At 36.2% G+C, this 13,026-nt stretch overlaps 1 protein-coding gene across 8 annotated transcripts in view; it reads left to right on the forward strand.

Moving 5' to 3' along the window:
* The window catches only part of SHANK2 (SH3 and multiple ankyrin repeat domains 2), a 352,030-nt gene that overhangs the window by 94,591 nt on the left and 244,413 nt on the right, over nucleotides 1-13,026 (forward strand). For 6 of the 8 annotated variants that reach the window (XM_083838465.1, XM_083838461.1, XM_083838464.1 and 3 more), the window contains one exon: nucleotides 9,117-9,167. The exons of the other annotated variants lie outside the window; for them this stretch is intronic. In XM_083838465.1, coding sequence (XP_083694591.1) covers nucleotides 9,117-9,167 — 51 coding nt within the window. The remainder of the gene's footprint in view (nucleotides 1-9,116; nucleotides 9,168-13,026) is intronic. 8 annotated transcript variants of the gene reach the window in all.

Consider the following 13,026-nt stretch of genomic DNA (forward strand, 5'->3'; position numbering starts at 1 on the left):
TCCCTCCTTATTTGTCCATGTAGCACTTGTCCAGACTTCTGGGGTCACGTCATGCAGGAAGTCAAGAGGCCATGAGCCCATGGAATTTTTTTATGTTGGTTCAAATTTATCTTTACCCTTCTTTTGAGGGCTTAGCTTTTTATTTTGGGTCAAAGCACGGCTTATCTTGCCAGCTTCATTAACACTCTCAAGAACGCCAGGTGCTAAAGAGCTCTATTTTTGCTGTGCATATCAAGTGTGTCTAGTTTCTTGTGGCCTATTTTTACATATTTCTTCTCTAAGACTAGGAAAAGCCGTGAAGAGAACAAAGTGATTAAGAATAGCCAGAGAAAATGGCTGTGATATTATTATAGGAAAATAAAGGGAAGGATATATTTGTGAGATTCCATTTCTGAAAAGCCAGGGAATTAAAACTAAAGGCATGAAATGATGCATCTGAAAACAAATAAAATAAAAAGCAGAATTGTGCATTTTGTTAGCTATATTTCATCAGATAATTGACTATTTCCAGATAATTTTATGGAAAATGTTTTAGATCTGTGAATAAATGATCCTAAAGTACCAGTAGCTCAGAAATTTACTCTGTTATCCGCCAGTATTCCAGAGTGCATTCTTTATTTAGCATTCAGTGTTAAGCAGTTATCCGCACAAAGGGAGGAGATGTTTTCCCCGGAGGAAGATACGTAAATTCTATCTGGGAGGGTGGCTTAGCCTGGTAGTGCCATATCTTAAATATGTACAAATGGCTAGGTGGTAGGGAACTCGGAGGGTGGAAAAGAGATGCTCTGTTCCTTTGTGCAGAAGCCATCAGACAACAAAGGGACTCTGATGCTGACCTATCTGCACAGGGCAAGGGCTGGGATTCTGCTCAGCAGTGGTTTACATATATTTCATATTTATGGGATGAAAAACAGAAAAAAACAAAACAAAACAAACAAAAAAAAACAACAACTGAGAACCACTTGCGATGACCTGAAGTACAGCAGCAACTTCTGGACACTCTTTTTGTCCCTTCAACTCTTTCTAGTTGACGCATATCCAATACTTTGGTTGATTGCTGGGAGCTGAGTACCTAAGACAGTTTTCCCTGTGCATCTTAGTCTTGTATTTTTTTTTCCCCAACCCTGTAACTTCGGGTATATCTATGTCTTCCGAAGGCAAACCCAGAAGTTTCTGCATGTGCTCAGAAGCAGCATCTGGGACACCACTTTCTCTGAAACGCAAAGAGCTCAGCTTTGTGTTGAACCATGTTTAACACCAGAAAGCCTCCAAGCAATCAGGTTCTGCTAGCTTAGTTATAGCTAGCTTATGGTTCTGTGCTATTGTATCGATACAGTGACAGTCTGGCTTGAGGAATAGCTAGAATAAGTTCACTTGTCTGCCCCAGAAATATGTCATCAGTTTGTCATCTCCTGTAACATCTACAGCCTTTTCTTCAACACAGCTACCAAGTCATTCGTATCCCAAATTGGATTTGTCTAACTGCTAATTACAGCCATAATGAGTATTTTCTGTTGTTCATTTTAATTGCATCTTGCCTCTTTCAGATCATTTCTCCATTTAATCATGATTGCTTTCACGATTCTTTTGTTCATTCTCACCTTTCCTCATTGTTCTGTTTTTGTCTGTGCCAGCTTCTTTCCTGTTCTCTCAAGTCTGGTACCTCAGTGCTGTTCCATTTTCTTCTCCTTGGCTGTTCAACTTCTGTTCCCATATAAGATACAACCCTTTCCTGTGTCTGAGGAACTTGCGGAGATTTCTGCCTGCTGACTTGTCCTTTGACTCAGCAATCTTGTATGAAACTGTAAACTTATTGGAATAAGGAAAATACTTCCTTTGTCCCCCATTTTCAAAAAGTAAGGCTGAATTTCATCCTTGCACAGGGTAATCTTCTGCACTTTTTTCAGAGTCTGGCTGATACAAAGCTAGAACTTGGCTTATGTTTCTCATGCCACAGTGCATGCAGCAGTTGCAGTGAATGCCAGTAAATTCTGAAAGTGCTATATGAGATACTTGAGCCTGAAGTATTGTCAGTGCCATGTATCTTTACGCTGCCATGTTGCTGCTACTGGCAGAGGTGGCCCTGTTTTATAATAGCAGTGGACTGCAAGCAATGGATGAACAGTTTAACCCTCCTTGAAGAAAAGAATATATTAGGAAAAATGAGGGATTACAAGCAGTTGTAAAATATGTTGTTGGTCTTAGATCGGATCCTTGGAGTTCCATGTGTCGGTTCTGTGACATTTATTTTGGAGTTTAGAAATCAAAAATAGCTAAAAGGGATCCCAGGAGTCTGCTGATATTCTTCCGTTCTAATCTGCACTTAGGACAGAGTGTCTATTTTTCTTTTGACCCATTAGCTTAACAATGTTTATTCAGATGTCTTAGTAAGCAACAGATGCACAATCTTACATATGAAGTTAATCAAAAGAGACAACAAAATGTAAGAACTAATCTAACACTGTTTATTTCAACTAAATGAAAGCAAACTTGCATTAGCTAGATTCCTAATATAGAAAATGCCGTGGACTTTCTAGCACAGAACTGTATTTTTCTCCTCATGGTAAATAATGCAGTCATTGTTCACAGGCCACCTCAAGTGTGTTGAAAAGGACAATGAAATATAAGGTTCTGTGGGTTAACAGTGCTTCTCATCTTTCTGTGGAGTACCTGTGTTATATTAGCCAGTAATTCTGAAGTGATTTTCTGGCAAAAAATAAATACACAATAAAGCATATTTTTGACCTGTCCAGAGGTTTGGAGTGAGTAGTACTTGACAAAAACTTTGATTGTATAGTGGCATTATGATCAGACCTTCATGGAATTTTGGTTTTGTTCATTTAATTTTCTTATTTAAAAAAAAAAAGGGGGGGGGTTATCATCATATATATATGTAAGTCTAGGGGTTCCCCCTTTGAAGAACATGCCTCTTCTCTGCAGTGTAGAGGTGCAGCCCGGGAGAGTGGAGAACCTAGTATCTCCCAAGCCTGCAGTGTTGAGCGCAGGGTCCCTGTATTATGGGATGTGCCGGTTGCCCTGTTGACTGCCCGTGCTTTGAGAGCTGCAGTGCAGCATCCCCTGGGCTGGCAGTGACCACCCCACCAGTGGTAGGCACCTGGGAATTTCTGTGCCCTAGACACTTTCCCTTTTGTGAAGCCTTTTGTATCTCTGTTTTCTGTCCATGGCTACTTCTGAACAATTCTCAGCTGGAGTTGATGCTATACCAGTTGATGAGGAAAATGGTTCAATTGATGAGGGAAATTTTCTTGTGTTTAAACTGTTACGCAAGCGGCAGGTCATGTTCTGCATTAAAGAAGTGTAAATCTGGATGAAATCCACATAAATTATTACGGATTTAGGCTAGTCCCTTATCTTAGGGTGTGTTTGGGTTTCTGCTTTGAGAAGAAAAAAGACAAAATCTATTAAGTCTGTTTCTGGGAGCTAGAGGACTGCGTCCTATGTAATCTGAAAAATACATGTGTCCTATGTAGATTTAAAAAAAAAATCTGCTTCTCTTTTGATTTACATCTTTCATCTAAGTGGAAAAAAAAAAAAAAAAAGGATTAAGTTGGATGTAAAGAGTTGTTCAAAACCGAAGATTTGTCATTTAGTTACATTTAATGTTGGTAATGATGTATTCTTTACATATGAAGATAAAATTGTAATGTACTTCAGGTATCCAAATGTTTTTACCGATCCAATGCTATATGAAGATTTAAATTTAAAATGATTTGATTAATACTGGTTCATGTATGGTAGCAGTTATGCTGCTTTCTGAAAAAGTTACAATGACATAAGCTTCGAATATAGCTTTTATAGATTACACCAGCATATGGCTGAGACACTTTGTTACATCCCTAACACAACAGGCTCTAATTTTAGAATGTCCTTTACTGGTTACAGCTAAATTGTTTTTGTGATATGCTTTTATTTGAGAGAAGTAAAGGGTTTTTTTTGTTGTGTTCTAATAATCATGCTCAAGTCCATTGAGCTTTGTGGAAGCTAGAAAGAAATAGGAAAACAATGAGTCATTAAAATACATGCTGTAAAGGATTAGATTCTCTATTCTGGTTGAATTGCTTCCAGGCGCTAAGGAAAAGTCAACCCAGTATCATATCATAGTGCTAAAGAAGTCTCAGAATTTTGGCAAGATTTTTCTGTCTTTTTTTTTTTTTTTTCCCTTGATAAATACTCCTAAAATTTGACTTTGGGAACACTAGTCATCCACGCTACATGACAGGTGCCTCTAAAGGTAAATTGGGCATAACAATATGGGATGGCACTGGTGCAGTACCATTTGACCATTAGTTAATACCAGTGTTAAAGTAAGGTGTCTTTCTGAAGCCGTGTGTAAATCCTTGTCACCCAAAATGAGTATTTTACTCAGTTGTTATAGTGAACAAAGCTATGTTAGGGGTCAAAATGTTCAGGTGCAGGATTTATTTCATGGGATGTCAGGTTAGCACACAGATACAGTCCACAGATCGTTACCAAATAAATAACAGTCTGTGACTTACCTTCCTTATGCAGATCTGTAGATGTAGGGTTTTGGTTATGACACTTCACTTACGTACTGTAACCATTTTGTTTCATGATAGAGCCTTTGCATTTATATATACTTCATAAAACCTACAGGGTGTCCTTTTCAAATAGCTTTCATACTTCTGTGTTAAATAACATTTTATAGGTTGCTTACTTCTGATGTAGCAAGATGTGAACAGATATATTTAAAAAAATATCGAGATCAGGTGGTTAATTGTTTTTAACACATGCATAAAATAAAACCATCAGAGTCTATATTATTTTTTCCTCTGTGGAAAAAAAATATAAATAAGTTAAAAAAAAAAACAGTGCAATAAGCACTGACACAAAAGAAGCTTTAAATCAGAATCAGTTTTCTGTGTTTAAAGATACCTAAGATTTTATCTTTTATCACATACGGATTTGGGATAAAGTCAGTATAGTTTGCACGTGAAGAGAGGTGCCAGTTCTGAAATATTTGGCAAAATATTTGAGTACATATTTCATGTCCTTTTTCTAGTATACTACCGTTTTTTGTCCTGAATTAGAAACAGAAGCACAGGAGACCTCAATTATTCAGCCAAAATGAATAATCAATTGTGTTAAGGATTTTAAGTATGTGTGTACAATGTCCTAATGATATTAAAATAAATTATTTTAAGATTTATTTATTTATTTTTTAATCAGTTGATTTCAAATGTAGGGATTACTTTTGGCAAAGAAACATCTCCACACATTCCGTGGAAAATTTTATGTAGCTTTATAGCAAAAGCATCATGTTTAAAGTGCCCAGGATCCTGAGAATCAGAGGTTAATATTGTTTGAGGATGTGTTTGTGCTGGGCCTTCCTAGGGACAAGTAGAGATCTACCTGCAGAAATCATCAAGAAGGTACAATGAGAGTAGAGTTTCAGCCTAGATTTATGTGAACATTAAAAATCTATTAGTAATTTCCGTAAAGTGAGAGCCTCACCCTGTTCTCTCTGACTTTGGCTCTTGTTTCCCATCACTAAGTGATGTGTTTATGGATGGCTGCAGGCTGTATTGGTACTACTTGATACAGTTTAGATGTCACACTCCAGACTTTACTCCAGCAGATCTAAAAGAGAGAATTTACCTGAAAATTCATGAAGAGAAATACAACTGAGCTACAGGAAAATGAGTTGCTAGTATGGTGTTTTATGTCAGTCATGTTCCTAATCATGTAAAAGATAATGTGACTCTCCTAGGACACTAGCCAAATTCTTACTGAAAAAATATTGTTGAATTCTTGGTGGAGGTTGTTATTAATTTTACTTTCTTTCTTTGTCGACAGCATACTTTTCTCATGGTACCTAAAATACCTACTGTTTATTTTTTGTCTTAGTCTTTCTGACAGTCAAACACATATCTGAAAGGGCTGCAAAAGTGTATGAAACTAATAGATTATTTTTTTTGCCACCTAGAGAAAGGTGTACTTAATTTTTCATTCATAATTTTACACTTTCAAATTTCCCATTTATGGCAAGAATGTTTTCTGTTGTAATTTGTCTTTCTGAAATTTCATGAAATCGAGTCTAGGGTTGCAAACAGAATTTTTGAGTTTAACTGATTGTTGGTATGAGTAAGTAGTTAATTAAAGCAACCGTTTTTTCTTGGAAATATCTTGTCTGAAAAATAAACATCAGTTTTCACTGAACTGAAAAATATTTTGCTGTATATTTGTGGGGGAAAACTGCAAAAGATATGACCAGTATGATTGTCTTTAAAAAGCGTTAAAGCTGTTAAATTCTTAAAAAGAACATTAATGCATGGAGTTTACAACATCCTGAATATGCATCAATGATAATAAATTCAGATTCATGAAAGTACTTGCAATATAAGGTTTAAGTAGATTTCATTGAAAATGTATCCATGGTGCTGCTGGGTATAAACCTGTAGAAATGATGCACGCCTCTACTGTTCACATTAGCTTGTATGTAGTGTATAACTTCTTAACAGCTAACGGGACGTATAGTTTCTCATTGAGATTTAAAAATGAATTTATGATTTCTGATCTTACTGTTTGCTGTTGTATTCTCCTAAATAGACGTAATAAAATAATTGTTATTGATCACAATATAAGGTAAATTCCATTGAAGCTTTCTATTGAAAATAAATATGGTGACAGCAAAAACTTCTACCTTCACTGAAAAAGTATTTTATTAAACTTTAAATTTGTTTTTATGCTTGACTGTTTTATGGCCAAGGTGGCATAGTTAGATAAAGAATGAAATTAAACTCCAGATTATAGTCAGTGCTACAGCAAACAGAGGCTTTTAAAAACAGAAGTTGTTTTTTCTCAGGTTTGTGCCAAAGAATCTGCTTTTATTGACAGGGAGGGAGAATCCTCTTGACTACAAATAAAGCATAGGCAAGGGTCGGTGCTTTTGCCATCATCCCAGAAATAGGCCCATTTACAGGTTAAGCTGCACCAAGCACCTGCAGCCAGGAATGGGGCTGCAAGGATCTGAGCAGCTCCTGCAGTCTCCATGCTGGTGTTGTGGAAGAGTCAGGAGTTCAGGGAAGGCTATGAATGATCCTCATTCTTAACTGCTTTCCCTTGATTTGCATTTGATTCTGAGCTGCTTAACCACTGGTGGATTATTTCAATTTTCCTGGTGAATAATGCATGAGGGTATATAAGTGGATGTTCCCTGGCTGAGTGGGCTGCAGATGAAAAGTGTCAGCTCCTTTGCAGCATTAATGTGCAATTTTTTCTCAGGTTAAAGCTGTAGAGAACCTAGATAAGCTTTTTTTGGATAACTCCTACAAATGCCAAAATATTGGCAATGTTTGCTTTTTCTCTTCTTTTCCATTTGAATACCTGTTATTACTGTGAAAAAAGTCAGTTGCCAATTTTCCGTTAAGAATTTGTTTTCCTCGGGACTCCCCTTCAAGATTCAGTGCTACATTGTTGTACCTGCTGCTTAAGCTTCCTGAAAACTGACAGGAACGGGGATGTCTTTGTTTCTCTGCCACTGAGGTTAATTTGTTTTTCCAGCTCAGGAGACTCTGCACTGATCTCTCTTGCACCTCCTTCATACTCTTCAGTATGTCCCCAAAGGATAACTGGGGTATCCTTCTCATCGGTAACCTTGAGGCACAGATATATACAATTCTTGTGTATAATATATCCAGTATATCATACAAGTAGATCTAAACACAGTGAATCCTGTAGTAATTGAAGCAACCCATACTGCACTTGTAGGAAAAAGTCTATGAATCTTCTCTTATTAAGCTACCAAGGGTCAGTTGAGTGTCTTAATGGACACTTGTGTCAGTCCTGGGAGTAGGCAGAAAAGATCAGAACTTGGGCAGTGTTCTTATTAGAATGGCCTGTTAAAAATTACCCGTTTGTATTCCAGAATGCTAGGAAATTAAAGCACAGTCACTATTCTCGTTGCTTGTGGTTAGGCTTATAATTATGGAGCATCTGTTCATGATCATAATTTGATCCCTAAAATGTTGAAACTGAAACTTAGGCCATGGGCCATTCTAAACCAAGTGTTTAATTGAAATGGTCAGATGTGTAATATGAAGGCTTTCAGGGAGGTATGTGATGTATCAGTTATTTTGGAAAATGGCTTTTGATATGAGTCCAGTGAAAGTGGAGTTAGAAAGAGCTTCCTAAAATGTGAGATCATGCTACTGAACCAAAGTGTCCTAGAAAATATAACTCTTCAAAACTCCCCAAATGTAACAATATCATTTGAATTTAGACATCCAGACATGAACTATAGATAAGCACATTATAAAGTAATGCTTTTAAGCTAAATGTAGCTTGACATATAACAAGATAAAATATTGAAAACTTGTGAAATTGTAGAGATGGTATAGTAAACATGACATAAAGTTGTGCAAATGTTTAAATAGCCATGATATAATAGCTATGACAAAAGAACTTCACAAGTATTCTGAAACAGTCCTATGAGTATTTTGTAGACTTTTTGTATTATTTGGTATTTATATGCTGAAATTTGCAGTGAAAGACTTGGCAAAAATGCACATTCTCATTAATGTTAGTTTCATAGCTTGTACAATATAAATTCTCAAAATATAATCATAGAGTAACAGAAAGGCAAAAGAGAAAAAACGTTTTGAGGAAATGAGATTTTTTTTATTTTTTTTTTTTTGTGGTGGTGGGGTGTTGGTGGTGACTGTCCACCACTATGGAAAGTGGTCCCACACTTTCATGTGTGGAACAAAAACACTGCAGGTGAAGCAGATTATTTTTTTGTTATACCAGTTGTGATACAGTCTTCTAAGCTCTGTATCACCATCTTCTGCTGTCCTTAATTACTCTTAACACTCTTCATTACCTTTCATTACCTTTATCATTATCTCATTTTCATCACCTCATTTCCTGTGCAAAGTGACAGGGGCAGCAGAGTGGGAGAAATGAGAGCTCACTTCCTCATCTCCTATAAATGTTTATTTTGCCCATTTTTCCATTTTCAAATCATTCCATAAGAAGAACTTCACTTACATAACCTTCTGCTTACATTTTTTCCCCTTAAAATCAAATTCTGACACCTAACTTCTTAATGTTGCCTTCGTTCCTTGCCCTTCTGAAAGGATCCTGCTTTCCATATCCAAGTAGAAGTCCCCGGAGTCTGTTGCTGTCAGGTAAGGGTTAAACCATGGTCATTTTTCTCTTTGGGGGTAATGGTAGAAAGATTTGATTCTGGTACTTTTATTCCCAGTGAAAGAAAACTAGCAAAACATAGAGGTATATTAGGAGCATAGCTGCCCCACAATTTAAGACTTCACAAATCACTATTCTGTTATCCTGAACCTGTTCACATAGGCAGTAGCTAAATTGGGTCTCTATCAAAGATCCATGGGCTCAGAATGATTTTGAACTCCACCTTTGGGCCTTAGTATGCTGAAAAGGTTGACGGAATTGAGGGAGTATTTTTGGAATAAGATGCTATTCATTGTGAGTAGTATAGAATAACCTGTTTTTAATGTTTTATACTATGTTCATATATATGAAATTAAATACCCAAAGTTGTGACTGAAAGCTGTGTTATCCCAGTCAGTATGTGAAACAGAATGCTAGGGGGCTAAGCTTTGTTACGATGAATGACTGTCTTGGCACCTCTCAGCTCCGTGTCCCTGGCAGACACAGGCACGCACGCAACCCCTTTTTCTCCTTTGTTCCTCTGCTGGGTTTCCCATGGAGGAAAGCTTGGCTCACGGGCCAGAACTGCAGTGTGCTCTGGTGCACCCCAATCTGAGCCACCCCCATTGGAGCTGCTCAGGGAGGAGGACTGCAGGATGCACGGTAAAGGACACCTACCATGTTGGCTAGGGCTAGGCTAGATCTGTCAAGAGTCTGATGTATTCCAGCGGCACTAAGTTGATGTAATGGGCCAAAGCAAACATCGCCAAGAAGCCCTGAAGAGCTTAATTTACTTGAGCCTTTGTTCTGAGGAGGGCGAGTACCATAATGGATCAGAGACGATGATTAACAGCAAGGCAGACAAAGCACAGCCTTTGGGTGGAGGTGCTGTTGACAGTAATGACAGACATTACTTATATTTCTATACCATAGCACATGATTAACAAAGCCTAACACATTCTGGGACTGATGTGCAAGTCTTTACTTCGTTGTTGGTGACCCTCTATATGAGGACCAGTGAAAACCAATCTTAATCAAACTTAAACAATTGTAAATGTGGAATTATATTTAAAATAACAAATTTATCTTAAGAATGACGGAATACTGGATATTTATACTGTCTAGGAAAAATAATGCAGTTCTGCACCTGATCTCACAGTCTTGTTGCAAATATTTCAGCACGGATTCTGTATACTGGAGCCTACTCTATGTGGCCCTATCCACCTCCATTCTTTGGAAAGCCAGTAAACATGCAGCAGAAGAAGGGCAGCATTTATTTTGGAAATTTCTGCTTAGAAAATCAGTGTTTTATGGGTTGGGCCAAATTAACATTTTTTTTCAAACTATACTGTCAGAACAGTAGCTCAAAAGAGAGACATCTATGCAGGAAGATTGTTTTAAACCTTATAAATGCAGATTAATATGTGCATTGCAAGAAATGGGGCAAGCTTCCTTGCATAATGCTCAGTTGATCTGTCTCCCATCCACTATAGAATGTTATCCGTTTAATTTTGACACTGACCATATATATATTTTTTTTTGTGAAAACCTAAAAGCAAATTATTTGATTTTAGTATTTTTAATGGGTAATAAATAGGATACTGATTATATGTAAATATTTCTATTAGTATAGTTTTTTTCTACAATTTCTTTTAAGAGAATGGTTATAGCTTAATCTGTACTGATATTTTACTTTGCATTAATATATTGATATTTTAATGTGGTTTGCAATTCAGTTGTTAAAAGGAAGACTCCAAATTTCATCACACAATCTAGCCTGGACTTTTTTTCAATATATGAAAAGAATAGCTGCTTAATTTTTATTCAAAGACACTGGAAATCAGGCATAAAGGCATAAACTTTAAAATTTTACTGAGACAGTGGCCTCACTGCTGCATCAAGGTTTACGAGGAGTCTGCATGAGCCATGCAGAGTTTCAGGGACTCTGCAAAGTAGGGGAATGGTTCTAAAATATATGACCTCAGATTTACCTGGTTTATTCATGTAACATTTTTATGAAGAACAGTTTTACAAGGAAAGCTTATATAAAGAATTCTTGGAATATGTCTACCGCATATTTGTCTGTGGACATTTGTACACACATCTGGGTATATGTATATCCATTTTCATGGTGAAGCAAGTGACAAAGCCATTTTAATAAGTTCTCTAATTTTTGAAATAGAATGCTTCAAATATTTCAATACATAAAATTCTTTTTTTTCTTCTTCTTCTTTTTCCAGTGTCTTTACTATTATCAGAAGTATAAAGGAAATGTTAAACTTATTCTTATCATAGGCGTATTTTGGCTATACTCTTCTGGCACTTTAACTGTACTTTATCTTTTTGTGCATCTGAGTTTCAGAAATGGATGTGACTAGTAGTTTGATGCTGGATCAAAGGAAAGATTTTCAGAGTATAAATACATGTTGCAGCAACAAAGACCACACTTTTCTAAAATAAAACAAAACAAACAAACAAAAAAGCACACAAGACAAAACAAACAAACAAACAACAACAAACCAAACCAAAAACAAACAAAAAAACCCACACAGATAAACTTCTTTTAAAATCAGTAGGGATGAATTAACCAGTACTTTTATCCATCATGAATATCAGACACAGTTCGAGATGTTTGTTTTCTTAAAGGATTGCACAGTATGTTTTGCTGGAATAAATCACATTGGTAGCCTTTTTACTATAGTAGAATTTGTCCTTTCTACTATAATAAAGTTTAAAGATAAGTCAGTTGAACTCCTGGTGAGAGACATTCAGTTAGAATACATTTAATGATGATCTTTTATCACTCTTATATCTCAGAGGAAAAATTAATTGTGTAGTTGCACATTGTTATAAGAAATAACTGAGACACAGATCAGCATTTATGAAGATTGACACTGCTCGGTAACTACAATATTGATGTAGTTGACAGCTTTTGAGTTTGCCTAAGCAGTGTTGACCAAGTTAGAACTGGTTAGATTTTTTTTTTTTTTGAGGTGAGTTCATTATCAGTGAAGTTAAAGTTTTTATGAAAATGTTTGAGTTTCATCATCCTCTGAAGTATTCTGCAGTGGCTACTCCACTCCTCGTCCAATGTAAGAAGTTTTCTTATTTGTGTCTGGAGACGATGGTTCATCTCCAATCTCCTATCATCATTTGCTCATAGTTCCCCTTCAAACTCTGTTCTACAGTCAGATATCTTTTTTAAATTTATATTACGTGAAGTTAGCCAAACTGATGGTTTGCTGTGCTGTAATATGAATGTTTTAAGACTCTTCCCCTGAGCCTTAGCTAAAATACAGGATGTTTTCAATGCAGTTTCATTAGGTTTAGTTATTCTTGGTTTAAAGTTGTAATGTAGTACCTTCAGAGGTTGTTTTTTTATTTTTTATTTTTTTATATTTTTATTCAAACTGTGGTATAACTTGGATTACAGGTTGTCAGAATTAAATTGTGCTGCGTTTTCTACCATGGTTACAGCCTTTGTAATAAAATGTATAGAAGTACCGTGTTCTGTTTTTATTAGAAGTTGGAAATTATCTGGAGAACTGCTTAGTTTTATGACATTTTCTATTGTCAGAATCTGCCATGACAATTACTTAACAAGGAATTATAACCTCATAGATTCCTAAATCTTCTGTCTTTGCCTGATGAAGTGTTTGTAAACACAAAGTATGGGGTGATCATCTTACATCTGTGAAAAGGGCACTGAGAACTGATCTAATTCTTGAATCTATGAATGTACAATAGAAGAGAAATTTATACAACATGTATTTTGGGGAGGACAGTTTTAAAAGGAGAATACCCTAAGGGTTTACAAAACTAATGAGCAAAACTACTAGTCCTGCTTCCTCTGATTTATGT

This window comes from Anser anser (genome assembly GCF_964211835.1).
Source record: "Anser anser genome assembly, chromosome: 5".
Taxonomy (NCBI): Eukaryota; Metazoa; Chordata; class Aves; order Anseriformes; family Anatidae; genus Anser; species Anser anser.